Source organism: Octopus bimaculoides, chromosome 16 (genome assembly GCF_046866305.1).
Source record: "Octopus bimaculoides isolate indiv1 chromosome 16, ASM4686630v1, whole genome shotgun sequence".
NCBI classification, from domain to species: domain Eukaryota; kingdom Metazoa; phylum Mollusca; class Cephalopoda; order Octopoda; family Octopodidae; genus Octopus; species Octopus bimaculoides.
Window position 1 is genome coordinate 28,738,116 of NC_142943.1, and position 21,289 is coordinate 28,759,404.

General features: G+C 37.3%; 2 protein-coding genes across 2 annotated transcripts in view; one reads left to right on the forward strand and one right to left on the reverse strand.

The window, feature by feature from the left end:
- Window positions 1–981: 981 nt before the first annotated feature.
- On the forward strand, window positions 982–3,714 carry LOC106878384 (uncharacterized). Its single transcript, XM_014927574.3, has one exon. The coding sequence runs from the start codon at window positions 1,545–1,547 to the stop codon at window positions 3,363–3,365; it is 1,821 nt and encodes a 606-aa protein (XP_014783060.1). The 5' UTR covers window positions 982–1,544; the 3' UTR covers window positions 3,366–3,714.
- Window positions 3,715–7,088: 3,374 nt separating this feature from the next.
- The window catches only part of LOC106878382 (uncharacterized), a 40,942-nt gene continuing 26,741 nt past the window's right edge, over window positions 7,089–21,289 (reverse strand). Inside the window, exons 6-13 of the mRNA XM_089364291.1 lie at window positions 21,033–21,140; window positions 20,057–20,152; window positions 17,265–17,360; window positions 16,098–16,193; window positions 14,734–14,829; window positions 12,447–12,540; window positions 11,010–11,126; window positions 7,089–8,972 (exon numbers count right to left, since the gene is read on the reverse strand). Coding sequence (XP_089220417.1) covers window positions 8,903–8,972; window positions 11,010–11,126; window positions 12,447–12,540; window positions 14,734–14,829; window positions 16,098–16,193; window positions 17,265–17,360; window positions 20,057–20,152; window positions 21,033–21,140 — 773 coding nt within the window. The 3' untranslated portion in view covers window positions 7,089–8,902. The remainder of the gene's footprint in view (window positions 8,973–11,009; window positions 11,127–12,446; window positions 12,541–14,733; window positions 14,830–16,097; window positions 16,194–17,264; window positions 17,361–20,056; window positions 20,153–21,032; window positions 21,141–21,289) is intronic.

Consider the following 21,289-nt stretch of genomic DNA (forward strand, 5'->3'; position numbering starts at 1 on the left):
GAAAAACAAAATCCGTACTGGTGTCGATTCATCCGACTGTAAGCAAAGTAAAAAAAAAAAAAAAAAAAAAAAAAAAAAGAGATAACGATGTAATTCAGGAAAGTTCTAGATTGAAAATGATGACCGAATAATCGTCCTGTTTAGTCTTTGATAGGCAAAGACTTTTAAAGACATTTAACGAGAGTTACCGAGTGTAATGTGGCTGCTGTTTAAATAAGCGCGAAATACATGTCACATCGTTTAAATGTCATTAAACCTGATCACAAATGGCGCTCTCAGTGCATTGCTTTAAGATCTTCCCTGTGAAGTTGGTGGTGGTGTTGTTGTTGTTGCTGTTTTGTCAGTTTGATAAATAAATTGTTAGGAATGTCAGTGTACAGGATGAGTTGTTGCTGAAGGGCAATGCGCGCGCACACACACACACACACACAGAGGTTTGTGTGTCTTTGTGAATGTGTACACGTGTGTTACTGTGTGTGTGCGCATGTGTATGTGTGTGTGTGAATATCTCAGAATACATGTAGGTGCTTGCATGTCAGAGTATATATACGTATGTGCGTGCGCGCGTGTATGTATGTATGTATGTATGTATGTATATATGTGTGTGTGCGCGTGTATGCATGTATGTATGTATGCATGCATGTAAGTATACATGTATGCATGCCTGTGTGTATGTATGCATGCATGTATGTATGTATGTATGTATATATGTATGTATGCGTGCATGTGTATATGCATGTATGTATGTATGCATGTGTGTATGCATGTGTGTATCTATGTATGTGTGTGTATCTATGTATGTGTATGTGTGTATGTATGTGTGTGTGTGTTATGTATGTATGTGTTTGTATGTGTATGTATGTGTTTGTATGTATGTATGTATGTATGTATGTATGTATGTGTGTGTGTGTGTGTGTGTAAATGTTTACATTATTGTGCGTGACAGTCGATATTGACAAATTCAAAAATAAGTGGAAATTCAGTCGCCAGCTGCCGACAGACAGGCATGGGAATCTGGCAGAGAAGAGAACTTTGCAGCGAAAATAGCCCAAGAAAGCGCCTGGAGTTTGGTGTGTGTGAATCTGTGTGAGTGTACGTGTGTGTGTTGTGTACGTATGTGTTTGTGTATGTGTATGTATGTGTATGTATGTGTATGTGTGTGTGTGTTGTATACGTATGTGTATACGTTTGTGTTTGTGTATGTATTGTGTATGTGTGTGTGTTGTATACGTATGTGTATACGTATGTGTTTGTGTTTGTGTATGTATGTGTGTGTATGTGTGTGTGTGTGTGTGTGTGTGTGTGAGAGAGAGGGAGAGAGAGAGAGAGAGAGATAGAGAGAGATAGAGAGAGAGAGAGAGAGAGAGTGAGTAAATTGGCAGCGAAGGAAGAGAGAGGTGGGTGTGGGGATATCTGTAAGAGTTAAAAACAATAGAGCGAATTCTTACACACAACTCGCTCACCACTTTCTAAACGGATTCTACTGGAGAAGAAGAAGAATTCACTCCTGCTTTCCGGACATCATCCGAAAAAACAAGCCCAAGATGTTTGTTTGTTGGAAAAGCATCTTCTTTTTACTTCTCTCTATAAAATATTTGTTAGCAGAAACTTCCGAATTGATTTTCGAAGCTGAGAAACAGCCTGGAAATTTGCAAGTCCATAGGCGATCTAATGCTTCTAACAAGAAAGTTGTTTATTTATTACCAGGGAAAACTCTTCGTTTGGATTTATGTATAGCAAATAATTCCTCACTTCGGATGATGGGATTTCGATATTCAATCGACGGCAAAGCAACTGTTGTTCTTGTTAACATTGATAATCAACAACTGCAGTCGTTCTCAATATCCGGCCAATCGAAAGGTGGCGAACTGTGGAATGTATTTCGGGACTCCGGACCTGCCAGGAAACCTTTATTTTTATCAAAAGGAATTCATTTTTTGGATATTCATATAAATTCGAACGAGACACAAGGAATTGAAATCGATCATTTGACTATCATGACGGACAATCCTTACATTTCTGAAGACTTGATGTCATGCAGGTTAAGCTGTTTTCAGGAACTGGATAAAGCAGAACCCGTGAAGAAAGATCATACTCGTAGGTCTGATCTGGTAACGTTAATCCAGCGAAGTTTCCCGACCAAATGTGCTGAACAGGACAACATTGATATAGCTTTCATTCATGCATCGGTAAAGAAATATCGCGTCACTCCTTCCTATCCTCGATTCAACAGTATGCTTAATAATCGCGGTGCAATGTTCAAGGATTGTTTTAGTATTTCTCAGTCACAGCTTTGGCTGTTAAAAGGTAAACCACTTGATCCCGAACATAACGTTGTGATGAACATCAACTCATTTGTGTTAAGACTAACAAAATTAAGACTCTACAAATTCATAATATTCTTCCCGTTGAAAGGTAAGATGAGTGGCGTGATCGATGCTGATATCGGATCGAATTTTACTGTAAAACTAAAGAAAATTACTCGACCACTTTATATAAATATGACTTATAATGGTAGAAATAGCAAACTTTCGGAATTACAACACAGGAAATTTTCTCCACGAACACTGAAAGGCGTTTGGTCTATTCCAGATTTCACATGGTCCGAAAGTAATATAAATGCCATATTTCTAATCTTGGTTTCGGATGAAGACCAACTTGTTATTATTGACGAAATTAGTTTAGTTAGGCGACCAGAACGAGGAGAGACGGTGAAACCGTTGTATCAAAGTCTCAACACAATATTAGAGGGCGTCAATGTTGATTTTTGGTGGCGGCGACCGAAAACTATGAGTGTCATTCTGGAAGGCACTAAATTCGATAATATCGATTTCATTCGATTGAGCAAACGTGTCCTGGGATCAAGTAATACGTCGCAAGTGTTTGTCCTTTACCAAGATGGTAACGCACGGTGTCTTCCACCGTTACTTCATGGTGTTGACTGGTTACCTTTCGGTTCGTCTGTAATTCTTGGACCAACAAATTTGTCGAGTTTTCGACCATTCGCAGACATTGAAGTTTTCAAGATTGTCCGAGTTGAACCAACTTTAATCGCAGTCATTCAATATTATGATAATTCATCAGCTAATATTGAAGTTATCAGCAATCGAACACAGACTCAGATACTAGTGTATAATATATCCATGGCCAGCGTTTCGACATTTTTACCATTTATTAGGTTCCGTTCCATGTGGATCAAAGATGGTTTTTCTGATGTAGACCATATCAAGGTTGATGGAGATAAGGGCTTACACATTTTGTCAACGTGGAGAATTCTTCGCGCTAGAAATGTACGCTTTTATCGTTCTTGTGAGTCGAAACATTTGTCTATGTCCCCAAACATAAAAATTGAAATACTGAAATAACATACTGCTTCTTTATAATACAGGAATATATATATATAATAAGTAAAAAAAAAACAAAAGAACAAAAAAAGGAATGTGATAAAGTTTTGACCCAAAGTTTGGATATTTAGGGAAACTCACCACTACACAGGGAAGACAAACCTTTAAAAATTATATTTATACGCATGCAACAGACGCATATGCACAAACATGTTCACCTTTATATACATACATCTCTCCTAAACACACGCATACGCGCACACATAAACATATTTAGTCAGGAAAAACATTAAATAACTAACCATAAATGTAATTATTTGTTATCAGAAGTTAAACGAGGATTAAAAAAAAAATTATTGGAAAACACGAAGTATTATTCTATTTGGCGTTTATTACAGATTTTCATATTAGAATCATGTTGTTATATCCACCACGTTATAATGTTCGGCATAACTACAGGGTTTTACCCCCCAGATTTTGGGAGGTCATAACTTTCAGAAAAATGAATATTTTTTATTGAAATTTTCTATGCATATAGTATTTACTATGTAGAATCCGAATATAGAAAAATTTCCGGTGAAAGTGTTTTGGAATGGGGTGGGGGACAATTTTCGGAAATTCCAACGGAGTCCACTTAAATTCTTCTTAACTTCCAGGAAAATTAATATTTTTTCGTGAAATTTTCTACAAATATACCTTGATGTATGTACATTTTGAGCATGTAGGAATTTTGAAGGAAACAACTGCAGGTTACTTTTGAGAAGCGTTCCCCACTCGGTGGTGTTTCGGAGCAAGTCGTCCATAATTGTTTCATTTTTCTCTATTATGTGCGTATGTGCATCCGTAGATTTCTAGACAGTGAAAAGAAGCCGTCATAAGAAAACTTTCGTTAAAAATAACATGCACACGATTTTTTTTTCTCAATAGAAGTAAATTCCAAAGTAAACGTCTCTAGTAGAGAAGTAGAAGAGAACAGGAGCAAAAATAGGAATATACACGCACGGTTAAATATAGAAACTATCACAGTGTCGCTTCCCGAAGAATTTTAAAATGTTAGCTTTCCGAAACTTTTTTTTCAATCATGGAAAAACACGAAGATTAAGAATAAACAGAAAAAGTACACAAATATATTTTACACACCTGTCGTATACGTCGGTTTTGTTTTTTTCATTTTAAAGGTGGATTAATCCCAACAAAATAACATAACCACCTTTAAAGTGTAAAAAACAAAACCGACGTATACGACAGGTGTGTAAAATATATTTGTGTACTTTTTCTGTTTATTCTTAATCTTCGTGTTTTTGCAAGATTGAAAAAAAAGTTTCGGAAAGCTAACATTTTAAAATTCTTCGGGAAGCGACACTGTGATAGTTTCTATATTTAACCATGCGTGTATATTCCTATTTTTGCTCCTGTTCTCTTCTACTTCTCTACTAGAAACGTTTACTTTGGAATTTACTTCTATTGAGAGAAAAAAAAATCGTGTGCATGTTATTTTTAACGAAAGTTTTCTTATGACGGCTTCTCTTTACCGTCTAGAATTCTACGGATGCACATACGCACATAATAGAGAAAAATGAAACAATTATGGACGACTTGCTCCGAAACACCACCGAGTGGGGAACGCTTCTCAAAAATAACCTGCAGTTGTTTCCTTCAAAATTCCTACATGCTCGAAATGTACATACATCAAGGTATATTTGTAGAAAATTTCACGAAAAAATATTAATTTTCCTGGAAGTTAAGAAGAATTTAAGTGGACACTGTTGGAATTTCCGAAAATTGTCCCCCACTCCCATTCCAAAACACTTTCACCGGAAATTTTTCTATATTCGGATTCTACATAGTAAATACTATATGCATAGAAAATTTCATTAAAAAATATTCTGAAAGTTATGACCTCCCAAAGTCTGGGGGGTAAAACCCTGTAGTTATGCCTAATGTTCTACACCACTCGACATTAACGTGCCTAGCACATTTTGTCTTACTGTTCCATCTTCACACACCAAATGTTCCCAAACTTATCACTAAATTTGTCTGCTTTTAAATCTATCTGTCTGTCTGTCCGTCCGTCCGTCCGTCTATCTATCTATCTATCTATCTATCTATCTATCTATCTATCTATCTATCTATCTATCTATCTGTCTGTCTGTCTATCTATGTATCTATCTATCTCTTCTCTTTCCTTCATGAACTTAAAGAACTCACCATCACTGCCTTCATATATGTGCATCGATCGGTGCAGTGTATGTATCTGCTGTAGAACCAATCAGTTTTTCGAATTTGGCACATAAAATTGCAAACAAACACACAAGACAATTTGCGCCGATTAAAAGCGAAACGTCCTCAAACATTCGATGATGTTCGGCAATACCCGACAATAAATACATTAATCGTAAAATGTAAAGGATTTGAGTTTCATTCTTCTCTTTTCAAATTATACATACGTGCGTGCGTCAAAATATAACTATACAGGCTACTAATGTGTTATACATTTGTTTCGAAGTACATACACATATATATGTACATGCTTATCTATATATATGTATATCCGTGTATATGTATGTATGCTCAAATGGTCCTTGAATAGAGGTTGTTTAAAGTTGTTGAATGAAACACCCATGTTTCCAGAGGTGAATTATTCAAACCCCGAAGAATTCCTCTCAACACATGGCTATGATGCCCCCCCCCCCCCATTGCTTCTGCTCGTGATCAGAGCTGCACATATCATCAACCACTAAGGGACATGCTCAACTGGTTAAGGTCAAACAACTGACAAGCAAATCTGTGATATTAAGCAGAATATTGGCTGTAGCTCATCTTTTATATCAAGACAAAACAATGTACATGATGACACTTCCAATCAGTTAAGATAAGAAACCATGAGAGCCACTGCCTGGATAATTGCATCAGGGCATTTATCATCATCATCATCATCATTATTCAACAGTTGATAGTTTCAGGCAGATTTCTATTCCCTAGCGTAGCTAGAGTGTGTGCCGCCCGGGGCAGACCGCCTCAGTCCGGCTCCTCTAGCTACGCTAGTGCTTCTACTGCATCACCGGCCGCACCTCCGTGTTGCTGTGGTGTGTGCAGCATTGTATGTTCTTGCTTGATTAGAAAAATCTTTGGCGCGTCGAACAAATTACCTGTGATATTTTTTACAGATCTTTAGGTTCTGAATTTCAATTCTGCTGCAGTCAACTTCGCCTTTCATATAATGCCAGTCAAGTACAGGAGTCGGCTTAATATTCCCTTAATGCATCGTAGATATAAGTAAAATTATAAAAAAGAAGGATCAAGGATTAAAGGTTTCCCTCGAGCCTTGGGCTCACGAGGCCGATTTCCTGGATTCTGCGGTGGATATATCCTCTCCCTGGACGAGTCGACAGTCTTTTGCAGGATTACAAATTTCTGTCGCCTGAGTGGACTGGGGTAACATAAAAATGAAGTGTGTTGCTCAAGAACACAACGCATCGCCTGGTCCAACGACTCGAAACACAATCTTACGATGATAAAAGCAACACTAAACAACGGGCCTCTCCCCACCATAACAAAAAGGACCATACAGTAGTACCTCGCAGTACGAGTGCCTCGTTGTACGAGTAATTTGCTGTACGAGCCGAGACTCGTGCGAATTTTTGCCTTGAAATACGAGCGGAAATCCACAGTACGAACAAGTTTCATACAAGCACAAATCGTACCATCTTTAAGGTAATTCAATTAATAAAACGAGTTTACATATTTCTTTTGCATTCTCTTTTTTATAATTGTCATTTTACTTGTTACTACACTTTTTCTGTTTTAAAACCCATAAAATATCATTTTTGAGTGGTCTTTTAGGGGCTGGAACGGATTAATTATATTTTAGTTAATCTCAATGAGGAAAATTGATTTGTAAAACAAATAAATCGTAAGACGAGCTCGGTTATGGAACGCATTGAATTCCTACTGTGAGGTATCACTGTTTTTATAACTTCATTAATAGTGTTATAGCATAATTAGTCGTTAACATTTAATGATTACTTTGCCTTTGTGACAATATTTCATGATAATGATTCATTTTTCATTAGATGGACTTGCATCTATCATGGAACTTTATCTACCATTGATCAGGTCCTTTCTACGATAAAACAAAAATATTGACGAAAGTCGGTTGATGCAAGGGAGATGACTAATGTATACTTACATCTCTTATTTCCCTTATCGATTGTTATATACGTGTAAAGATCATTTTGCAATTTTCTAAATTTAAGACTATGATAAACTCACAAAAACGTGTGCGAACACGTACATGGATTCTCACCTGTATGCGCGCGCGTGCGTGTGTGATCGCTGTCCACGCGTGACCGAGCGAGACCGTCACTGACCATTTAAGAACATTGTACATTCAGACAAAATGTATATATATATACATACAATTCCTAGTTATCTAAATATATACAGTAAGATTTTTTAAAAATATCTAGTGAATGGCTATGGAAGTCCAGTAGAGTAAGATAGAAATCGAAAGGGCCCAAACGCAAACAATGGTTGAGAACCATTGGTCTAAAAGAATTTGTGGAGAAGAGACGTAGAAAGAGAGTCATAACTTTGTTTATCCGATGTACGATCAGAGGCTCGCTAGGTCGGATGTTGTCAGAGATACGCAACATTAAACCTGTCGGCCATGTTACATCGTAGACAGTTGAACCCTTGATGTTCAAATCAACAACAGAGTATTCTGCTTTTTAAACCAGTGACTTTTTTTTTTTTGTCAAATTTTGCGAATGTAGATTTGAAAATTTATTTACATTATTTACATTTGACGGATATTTGTCCTCATCTTGTTTGTTGTTAACACAACGTTTCGGCTGATATACGCTCCAGCTTTCATCCGGTGTCTTGGGGGAAATTTCGAACCTGGGTTCTCATTTCTAAGGCATTTTTCAATGTTGTTGTTATTATTATTATTATTATTATTATTCAGGTTACTGCCTGGAATCGAACTCGGAATCTTGGGGTTAGTAGTCCGCGCTCTTAACCACTATGCCATATGCCTGTGGGCATATCAACCAAAGCGCTGTGTTAACAACAAACAAGGTGAGGACAAATATCCGTCAAATGTAAATAATGTAAATAATGTACATAATTCCTCATCTCTTAAATATAGAACTCTGAAAATTTATCTGTTGTGTTTCAGTTGCCAAGAACTTATTTAAAATTGCAACGTCATCAACAAAGGCTAAATGCAAGAAATATTGCAGCAATAGATCTAGACAGTAGCCTTTTTTTTTAACAGTGCATCAGTTTTCTTGTCGAAATATACGCATTTCATAATCCAGAAAAATGTGTAAGTAAGGTGCAAGTGGATCTCCTTGTAATACGTCTGAATACGTGTTACCAAGAGTGCAGAGATAAGCATTTCCGGAATGCGCACGCATACACACACACACACACACACACACACACACACACACACACACACACACACACACACACACACACACACACACACATTTATGCAATCTGTTTAGCCTCAAATGAAATGCTGAACTCGAATTCGTGTCTCCATGAAATTATTGTTTCTTCTGAGAACACTGCGGGGAACTTTGTAGATATTCTTTCGATACGATGATATATTTGAGGCTGCGTAGAAAAGAAGAACAAAAGGACTGTTATTATATACAGCGATTATTTTTTTCATATACAGACAATGGTGATTTCAAGACAATTCTTCAAAAGGATATCGACATGACAACTTACTAAGTTCACACGTTCTGAACATGGAATCTCTACGCGGTGGCTCGATCTAATGTAAATAGAAGCTAAATCTGTCTCGAATCACACCCTACTATCACACACACACACACACACACACACACACACACATATATATATATATATATATATATATATATATATATGGAGAGAGAGAGAGAGATAGAGAGAGAGAGAGAGAGAGTATTATATGGGTAATTCTGTTCGATGGATGTTGAGTAGATCAACCAGTTCTTCCTTTGGGCATTGATTTCAATGTACAAAACACCAGGCGAACTTATTGCAAAGATTAAAAATATTAAAAGCAAATATATACTAGTCGAATCTAGTATATTACAGGTATTTATTATTATTATTATTATTATTATTATTATTATTATTATTATTATTATTATTATTATAGGCGAGCTCGCAGAATCGTTAGCACGCTAAGCGGTATTTCGCCCATCGCATTGTTCTGAGTTCAAATTCCGCCGAGGTCAACTTTTCATTTCATCCTTTCGGGGTCGATAAATTAAGTACCAAAAAAAAAAGAAAGAAAAAGGCGGTGAGCTGGCAGAGTCATTAGCATGCCGGGTGAAATGCTTGGCAGTATTTCGCCCGTCGCTACGTTCTGAGTTCAAATTCTGCCGAGGTCGACTTTGCCATTCATCCTTTCGGGGTCGATAAATCAAGTACCAGTGAAATACTGGGGTCGATGTAATCGACTAGTCTCCTAAACACAAAATTCAAGCTTTTTGCCTTTAGTAGAAAGGATTATTATTATTATTATTATTATTATTATTATTATTATTATTATTATTATTGCCTTTGCACAGCTTCTAACACTGGAGATGTACTACAGTGTCAGCTGTTCACTACCAGTGAACTAAGGTAACACCCCTTATTTTTCGAACACCTTCCGGAGTATTCAAGCGGTTCCAAGCAGTGTTGTTTTCTGCAAGTACTCCACCATTATTGCAGCCCCTATTTGTTCTATGTACTTCTCGAGATTTTTGCTCACTGTTCCCAGGCCTCCGACAATTATTGGTACTACTACCACTTTTTTCATCGACCACAGCTGTTTTACCTCCCAAGCTAACCTCTCATATCTATCGACTTTTCTTCCTTATCGCATACCTTGTTGTCAGCTGGGTATGCTATATCTATGATCCAGCATAGTTTGTTTTCTTTCTCAATTAAGACTATGTCTGGCTTCCTATTCTCTATCTCATGGTTGCACTAAATCATAAAATCCCACAGGATCTTTGCATTATCATTTCCGATTATTATTATTATTATTATTGTTCAGTAGTTTTATTTTTATAACGTGCTTTCACTTCACTACCGAGCGCAGCTCTGTGCGCCTTGGGTATGTGCTGTGGTTTGCTGTGGTGCTCTTATGTTTACTGAATTGAAAGTGTTTTGCGTAGAATGTGTGCAGTACCCTGTAGTGCAATTTTCTGTATGTTATATATATTTGTAAGTCCTGGTATTTTTGTTATGTATTTGTCTGAATATTTTTTTATTATACCTAAGGCACCTACTATGATAGGAATTGTTTCTGTTTTTAGATTCCACATTCGAGTTATCTCTATTTCCAGGTCTTTGTATTTTGAAAGTTTTTCCATTTCTTTTAGAGAAACGTTGTCATCTGCTGGTATTGATACATCAATTAGAAAGCATTTTTATTATTATTATTATTATTATTATTATTATTATTATTATTATTATTATTATTATTATTATTATTATTAAGGTGCTGAGAAGTCTCTTCCACAAAGAATTGTAATTTCTAACACGGGCCTGAAATATTGGGAATAAATTAAGAGATTCTAGTTCTTTCAAATTAGGCGCAACTAAAGGTGACGCACTACCAAACGTGCCATTCCAGCCTCTGTTCCACCCAAACGTGTCATTACTTACACTGTTTTCCGGCATTCTCTCATAAACCTTGAGCCACATCTTGTCACGTATTCTTCTTTGATCTTTCTTCTGTAAGTTCGCGTCTTTGGTTTCATCTGTTTCTCCAGACTGCACTTGCTAAAATGCAAAACAACAATATCAACAAAAACAGCAACAACAACAATCGCTTCTGGTTTAAGCACCAGGTCTGCAACTTTAAGGGGAGGGGGTTATTCGATATTATCGTGCTCAATACTTGACTGGTACTTTATTTTATCGAACCTGGAGGAATGGAAACTAATGTTGACCCGAGCGGCTTTTGAACTCATGACGTAAGGAACCAGAACAGTTGCTCAAACGATTGTGTTAAGAGTCTAACACAAGTACGAAGCCTGAAATTTGAGGAGAGGGGCCAGTCGATGAAACTGGCCCCAGTACTTGACTGGTATTTCATTTTATCAATCCTGGTAAGGCGAAAGCAAAGACGACCTCACTGCTATTTGAAAACACAAGAATTCAGCAAGGAATTTTTGTGCAAAGCTGCGCCATTTCTGGCAACATCAAAATCAAGTTTATTCGCTAAGCTTCTCTTTTACAAGGCACAATAAATATAGAATTAGAGTTACAGGAAACTTCCAGTGGACAGCAACTGTAATGCAGTTTCCAACTACAGAGGAATTCTCTGGAGGTGGTGGCAGTGGTGGTGGTGGTGGTGGTATGTGTGTGTGTGTGTGTTGAGAGACAGAGCCTATTCGTCGATTTGCCCGTAATAGTTACAAGACTTAGTATTTTTTTATGTTGTTGTTGTAATCCTTTAAACTAGATTTCTGGGTCATAGACTGTAATTGAGTGCAGATATTTAAATTTTTCATGGAACAATTAGGTCACAGTATGGAGTTGAAGAGAAAAAAAAGAGAAGAAAATATCACTTTCAACGAAAGCTCACAGTCTCAAAAAAGACTGGTGGGATGTTTATCCTGTTGAAATTAATACGACGTGTTGTACGTGGAGTGATCTTAGAGTCTTAGATAAGTATTAACTTTGCTCATAATTGTGTAATAATTCAGAAATTAGTTGCCAGAAATGAAGTAAAAAAATTATATAGTTTCTTCAACACAACAACAAGAATTGGAAGTCTCTTTTAAATGAAATTATGAAACACAAGGCCCTTTTTTTTTTCTTAAATGCAAAACTAATACAGCAGCTGTAATTGGCTGTTCTGAAGGAGATTACATCTGAGAACTATCTGGCACCGTTTTGTCTGAGAAATTCACATCAGAACAACAAACGTTAGAGCTTAACACAAAGTTCATTTGCGCGGTTCAAGTTTTTACTTTACCAAAGATTTAAAAACATTTTTGTTGGCTTCAAAAAACAAAAAAGCACAAAAAAAAACTGTAAACTCATATGAAAAAAGCAAAAAACAAAGAAAAAATTACAAAAGAAGCGAGAACCTACCTATGTTCACATCGTTTGCCATAATGATATTTTGAACAGCGACATCCACCATTGGAACAACGACCGCCATTTAAGCAAGCCTGCTTACATTTAGCTGAAATAAATCCATCATCATCATCATCATCATCATCATCATCATCATCATCATCATCATCCGACTTGTTAGAAATGGTGATAAAATGGCAACTTACCTTCTTAAAAGTGCAATCGTAGAGTTATTGACACCCTTAAAAAGAAAAGAGAGTCGTGGCTGGAACGCTTCTGAGTATTGATCTGCTTTGTGTAAACAGAAAATTCCTCCCCCCTCCCCCCACTATTATCGTCTCCCCCGTGACCACTCACTATCATCATCATCATCACCATCGTTAACAACTTCACCGCCACCACCGTCGTCGCTCTCATTATCTCCGCCATCGCCACCAATATCGTCAATATCGTCACTCCCACCACCACCTTTATTATCATCATCTCCTCCCTCATCATCATCATCATCATCATCATCATCACCACCACCACTATAACCATCATCACTACTACCATTCCCCCAACTCCACCATCACTATCGTCATCGTCATCACCATCACCGTTCTGTAAGGTTTTCGGTTAAAGAGTCTTTAAGAGTTCCGTTTCTGCTTAAGTCAGCTTTGCCTTTCACCCTTCCAGGGTCGAAAACGTCTTGTGCCAGTCCTGGACGGGGAATCGGTGGAATTCTTAGAGCGTCGGGAAAATTGCTTTTGTGGTATCTGTTCCGTCTCTTTACGTTCAAATTTCGAATCCCATTGTAGTCAATTCCGCTTTTCGCCTTTCATCTTTTCAGGATCGATAAAATAAGTACATTGAAGAACTGGGGTCAACGTTATCGACTAACCCCGCTGCCCCTCTCCTCAGAATTGCTGGCCTTGTGCCAAAAATCCGAAAGAAATATTTTAGCTAATCATATCCCCTTCTCACCACGCAATTTAAGCTACAGAAGAGTGTTTCATACGCACGCGCGCGCACACACATGCCTTCACATACACACTTGTGTCGGTCGTGTCAAACAAAGTGGAATAATTCGTGGTGAGTGGTGAAGATATAGAGATAAGAAGTTTAACAACTAAAGCACACGAACCAATTTTGATTTACGTTTGCTATCAGTTTCACTCCAGTTACACATTTTTGTTTCCTCGATTCTTCTCTCCTTAAAAATATAGACCCAATAAATATGGATTTTTAAGGAGACATTTTGGGCCTACCCTCCAATAATTGTGCTCCTTCCACCGCCCCTGATTGGTACCGGCGATTCAGCCATGCCGTCGTTTATGAAGAGTTCAATGAGTTGATCATTCGAATCCGCTAATCCGCTTCAGGGTCTTGATATTAACTAATTCACACTGTTTAAATGGGTTTTCAATTCGTCCAACGACTGACTTACAAATATTGAGAAATATATACACAAGACAAAACATCCAGCAACGAAAGATAAAGTCAGTAAAGATTATTACAGGGATACAGATTTTTTCTACTCTAGGCACAAGGCTTGAAATTTTGGGGGAGGGGCGGGGCAGTCGATTAGATCAACCCCAGTACGCTAATGGTACTTAATTTATCGACCCCGAAATGATGAAAGGCAAAGTCTACCTCGGCGGAATTTGAACTCAGAACGTAAAGATAGACGAAATAGCGCTAAGCATTTCACCCGGCGTGCTAATGATTCTGCCAGCTCGCCGCATTACACGGATATATATATATTAGATAAATAAATATATGAAGTAGATTTAAGGCTATAAGCCTTTATCAATAAGCTATTATTAAGTTCAATGTAAGGCGGTTACTGGCAGAATCGTTAGCACGTTGGACGAAATGCTTAGCGATATTTCGCCAGTCGCTACGTTCTGAGTTCAAATTCCGCCGAGATCAGCTTTGCCTTTCATCCTTTCGGGGTCGATAAAATAAGTACCAGTTAAACACTGGGGTCGATGTAATCGAATCACCTCCACCTCCCCCAAGTTGCCCTTGTGGCAAAAATTTGAAATTATTATTAAGTTCAATGTAACAGTTCGGATTTGAAATAGTTAATGAATGAAACAACATCGAGAGAAAATTAACAAAAAGAACAAAAAAAACGAATAAAGACAGGCATTGACAATGGGAGGGGTGTCCTGCAATTAAGCGGACAATTATGGAAGAAAGCCTATTTGAATTTTAGAAAACCCGCTGCAGAAACCCCATTTGCAGGAATACAGAAATACACCACCAAAAACGGTGGTAGTTTAGTATAAATTACAAGAATATCATTAGGACTTACATTTTTCACAGAACAATCCAGATGTATTGGGTAGACATTTACATTGCTGGGGGAAAATACAAGTGCCACCGTTTTGGCATCGACGAGAGCAGATTGCTGAAAGAAAAGAAGAAACGCCAGAAAAAACAATGAAATCATCCTGGGGGATTTAATGCATTTTAAGCTTAAATGGTTTTGTGGCAAACTAGAATTGGCCCAAGACGTTAAATACACTAAGTAAATCTGTGCCATTGATACAGTCTTTGGTCAGTAAACATCCGTACACTGTCGTCTCCCTCACACAGACATATCATACTAGGTTTACACTTTTTCCATGAAGAGAGACCTTAGAAGCAACGTGTAACGGAGACATAACAACAATGCTAAACACACAGTCATTATAAAAAACAACACAACAGCCTTGTAACTGTATTCCATTTTGATCATTCTTAGTGCTCTTTATATTTTCTGTGTTTATCAAATTCATTTGCCGCAATGCTATGATCACAAAGGATACTCATGTCAATCAATAAACAGACGTTATTATTTTGGCCTTTATTAGCTTTGATGGTCTTCTCTGTATGTACAGGAAAGTCCCAAAGGGTCTTACATTATTATTATTATTATTATTATTATTATTATTATTATTATTATTATTATTATTATTATTGTTATTATTGAGTGAGAGAGTAGTGCATGCCATCAAAGTGACACTGGCGTAAAATATACGAAGCCCAGTGTACCCATCATGACTACCCGTCTGATACACTTCCACGTTAATATCACGAGCAGGCTGTTCCATCGATCAGATCAGCAGGAACCCTCGTCGTCGTAACCAACGGAGTACCATTCATCACTGATCTGGGATCGCATGCTTCGCTCAGTTGTGAACCATGTTACAATTATCTCAGATTGATCTGTAACGGATAGGCAATCAGTCGAAGATTTTACTTACACCGAAAAAAAAAAAGAACGCGGCCCAACCTTCACCCACAATGCACAGCTACCCAAAAAGCACCCACTATCGTGCTGCGAGGTCACGCATTATTTATGCGGATTTACGTACTCGTACCCATTAACATGGAGCCGGTGGACAGAAGAAGAAATAGGAAGGTGCCTGATCCTACCAAACGACGCAGACGAATGTATTTTCTATAGGATAATGTAGGGATGAGCAAGAATATACGTGATGTTGGAAGCTGCACCGTTGTGGGCCGCAAGTTTGGTGTCAACGAAATCTATCGTTCCTTTTATATTACAAAGTACAAGGAAACGATTCATTTATCACTGTTTTTATTCATTTATTTATTTATTTTACCAAACCCCGTAATAAAGGAGGGCAGATGCATACGAAAGAAAGGAAGTTCAGCAAAGCGAATACCTACGTGTATCACAGTATCTTCCCGTGTAACCCTGGCGGCAAGAACAAAGATTAGCAGCGACACAGACACCGCCATGGGAACAGCCTCGATCACATAATGCTGAAGAAAATAATAAAGCAAAAGAAAGCACATCAACACGTCGGACACCAAAAATGGTTTGGGGGCGGTGTTGATGTGCCTAGATTCCATTGTTTCCTATAACTAATTCATATATATATATATACATACATATATATATATATATATATATATATATATATATATATATATATATATATATATATATATATATATATATATATATATATATATAATGAAAATCGAAATGAAACAGGAAAAGGATTCATAGAAATGGACAAAGGACAAACAATATGGAAATCCTCTCATCAGCCATGAAGACCATTGTAGTTTCGGTGTCTCTGATTGTGAAATTGGGAACATAACTGAGTTGATGGACACACAAGGACTAAAAGTGAAGTACAACAAAATACATGTGAGACAACAGTAACAAAAGAGCTATACATAAATAAGCGCGTGCTACTGATAAAGCCCGAAGAGGTAAAAGTGTCCACGTTCTGAGTTCAAATCTCATCGAGGTCGACTTTGCCTTTCGTCTTTTCGGGGTCGATAAATTAAGTACTAGTTGAGCACTGGGGTCGATATAATTGACTTACCTCTCCCCCAAAAGTTGAGGCCTTGCGCTTTTAGTAGAAAGGATTATTATCGTCATCATCATCATCATCATCATCATCATCATCATCATCATCATTATTATTATTATTATTATTATTATTATTATTATTATTATTATTATTATTATTATTATTATTATTATTATTATTATTATTGTCAAGGTGGCGAGCTGACAGAATCGTTAGGACACCGGACGAAATGCATAGCAGTATTTTGTCTGCCGTTACGATCTGAGTTCGAATTCCACCAAGGTCGACTTTGTCTTTCATCCTTTTAGGACTGATAAATTAAGTACCAGTTGCGTACTGTGGTCGACCTAATCGACTAGTTCCCTCTCACCAAAATTTCTGGCCTTGTGCCTTTAGCAGAAAGGATTGTTGTTATTGTTGTTGCTGTTGTTGTTTGTTAGCATAATCATTGTTACAAACATGTACGTGTGTACGAAATATACAAAAACAGAGAAAGTTCCCAACTTACGGTGTGAGCAGTCCATGCCAGAGTAATTGGAAGTGCATTTACACAAATTTGGCCGAACACATTGTCCACCATTCTTGCAAGGAAATTCACAGATTGCTGCAAAATAGAAATTGGTGTATTTGCAATCACGAATATATATATACACACACACACACACACACACACACACACACACACACACACACATACACACACACACACGCACGCACACATACACATAACCTACACGTTAATTTTATCGGACATTGTAACCCTTCGACTGTTAATCATTATTGAAAGGAACTCCCAGCAGAAAATAGTTTCAGTTTAGTAAATTGACAAAAGGTGTAATAAGTATCTTTATTCCACGATCTGAACCGATGATCTTTCAGTACATTCTCGCAGCATCGATATGGTGTGTGTGTGTGTGTGTGTGTGTGTGTGTGTGTGTGTGTGTGTGTGTGTGTGTGTGTGTGTGTGTGTGTGCGTGTGTGTGTGTGTGTGTGTGTGTGTGCGTGCGTATTCTTTAGCCTAAGTTAGGTCGCATTGGGCAGACTTACGGTCAAAGCCTTACTATTTGTCACCATCGCGTCTTCTCTTCTTTATTTTTTCTTCCCAAGCGTAGCGCAAGTCCAGTACTAGTTTATCCAACGCCTTTATGTCTTTAAAACCGTAGGGCGTGATTTAGGAGAGATTTGTTTGCTATTTCTAGCACGTCGAAAAAGATTTGTCGTCTCTGCTGTTGGCTAGTGAACCAGGTTTGTGATTGTAAATGTGAATTTATGCGAGTTGTGAGGAAATCGTTTAACTACAAGTAATCAATCATAAAACTATTGTAAGAATGACATTGTACAAAGTAGAGTTGAAAGAAAGCGGAAGCAGTTTATGTGAAGTTGAAGACAGAAGAGTCGTTGTATCCGCTCATTCGATCCGTTTTAGTGAGTCAACTGAATCAGGTTAATAAGGAGTAACAAATAACTCGGTTAAAGGGAAAATATATCAATGGATCGCTCTAAATACTAAATACAAAGGACAATATATCTGAAATAAAAAAATAATACATCGGTGGAGTGCTGGGCCAACTTAATATACAATTATTCTTTTCTTTTCTACTCTAGGCACAAGGCCTGAAAATTTGGGGGAGGGGGACAGTCGATTAAATTGATCCCCAGCACGCAACTGGTACTTAATTTATCGACCCTGAAAAGATGAAAGGCAAAGTCAACCTCGGCGAAATTTGAACTCAGAATGCAAAGACAGACGAAATACCGCTAAGCATTTCATCCGGGGGTGCTAACGTTTCTGCCAGCTCGACACCCTCTGCGAGACTAATAATTCTTTCTACTAAAGCACAAAGCTTGAAATTTTGGCGAGAGGGGTTAATTAATTACATCGACCTCACTACGCAACTGGTATTTATTTCATCGACCCCGAAATAAGAAAAGCAAAGGCAACAGGTTAGACATTTTTAGAGAAAGTGTACAGACGATTGAACAAACCTCAGTAAAAAAAAGAGAAAGGCAAAATCGGAACAGAGGGAATTTGAACCCGGCACATGAAGAAACATTTCATTAAATAATACTCAACATTTCGTCTATCCAACTCTCAATTTAGCCAGCACCCACAATCACTTTTAAATTAACGAAAACGGAGTGAATAACCAGGCGTTTACTGGTTGGAAAGGTAATAAGTATACATCACAATATGGTGAACAGTCTCTGCACCGAATGAACTGGCTTCATTGATGCTTTATTAAATTATATTAAATATATATATAATTACATTTGTACAATACTGATCTTAATAATAAGTTCTTTCTTATTTGTCGTCGATTACTACCATTATCAGGTCGGAACTTGATAATCACGCGCGCGCGCGCGCACACACAAACAACTATACATACACATACATACACATATACATGTATACATACATACGTCTCCAAAAATAGGAGATAGCTACTAAATACCTTCTCAACAAGATTAGGCTATCTCTAGACCTGCACGTTGTGATAGTGTCGTTCTGTGCCATAACCAGCGTGAAAGATATTGTTCGTATCATTTGTAGCTGTCCAAAAATGTCCGCAAGGTGTTACTGTGAGACATAGCATTGTCATTAAGCCAGTCTACAATGCTATACGCGGGAAGGATTCTCCTGACGACCAGACCAAAGGCACGTCAGAACCTGAGAATACCCACATCTTTAAAAATAGTGATTATTATCGGTGGGACATACCAATAACAACAGTGACAAGGTGTAAGCACAACAGTCCAGATGTAACTGTATGAGACAAGGAGAAAATATTGCGCATCGTTGAAGAGATCAGCCGCTCAAATAGATGTGAATGTTGCTTCAAAAGTTTGGGAAAGTGAGAAGAGCTTAATAAGAGGATAGTTAAGAAGCCAACAGCTCTTACATCCCAGCTATAGACCTTCACTTGTTTCTATTATCATAGATGCGCTGGGCTATGTCACAACATGTCTGCATAACGACCTTGAGATACCGGGGTTCTTTAAGATAGAACAGAGCAAATTGCTTTGCATTCTTCAGATACAGTCGATTAGAGAAACAGCAAAAATTTGTAAAAGATTTCAAGGGTTTTGCATTTGATGTCCCTGGGTGGACATATGTACAGAATCACATATACATAGGGTACACACACACATGCATCCAAACCATAATATATGTATGTATGCACGTGTATAGGAGTGTGTGCGTGCGTGTGTATGCATGCGTGTGTCTGTGTGTATGCTTGCGTGTGTGTGTGTGTGTGTGAAGCAGTTGGGCCATTATCAACCATTAACGCACTTTACCTTGCTCACATAACTCTCCTTGGTAGCCATCTAAACAGCGGCATTTCCCGACTTCTACACATTCTCCTCCATTGAAGCAACCAGGAGAACAAGAAGCTGCAAATAAAGAAATTGGTTTGAATTGTTATTAAAATTAATTAGTTCGTAACTTACAGAATTAATTGATTAATTAATTAACTAATACTTTCTTAATACTCTAGTCTACAGGAAGAAAATATCGTATTTAAGATTCTATCTACAAAATTTTAATTAAATTTTAAAGCAATTAACATCAGTGACATTAAAGTCTTGAACACTAAATGTTATTTCTTTATATTTGGTTGGTGCATAATTATTGCGGCTTTTTTCTAATAAATTTTATCCAACAAAAACAATAACAACATTTAACAAAAACATCTTTAAATGATTATTCCGGTGCATATTCACCATCTACTTCAATTACTGCTTCCCATTTGCTTTGAATTGGCGTTTTGTTAAAATTTTTTGTTGAATAAAATTTATTGAAAAAAAGCCGCAATAATTATGCACCAACCTAATGCAAACATATGCATACAAACACCGCACATATATACATTTACAAAATGATGACGATGATAGAGTAATTGCAGATCTTTCAATAGCTCAGCATAGGCGTTCTCATTTTTACTGATCTTCAGCTTTATGTTAACATCCGCTGGGCAGGAAAATTTCCACAAGTGTGCATAGTTTCTTTTCTCTATCCCAAATCATTATATCAGGTCTGTTGTTCTTACATTTTACTGAGGTCTTTACTGCGACATTCCACCAGTATTCCTTTTTGTATGTATGTATGTATGTATGTATGTATGTATGTATGTATGTATGTATGCATGTATGTATGTATGTATGTATGTATGTATGTATGTATGTATGTATGTATGTATGTACGTGTGTATGTATGTATGCATGTATGTATGTACGTATGTACATTAGACGTGTTCATATCTAGAAAATATACCGTTTTGACACCGATCGCCAAAATATCTCTCTGGACACAAGCAAACTGTGCTGTTTGTTCTGGTTGCGATACATTTTCCACCGTTAAAGCACAATGTTGGGCATTTGTCTGAAAAAGAAAGACAATATGTTGTAATCATTCATTTGAAAAAGACTTCTCCGTTCTTTAAAACAGAATTTCGAACAATTTTAAATTCAAATATTTAAGAATAAGCAACCAAAACACTAATAAATTTCCAAATACAGGTATGTATATCT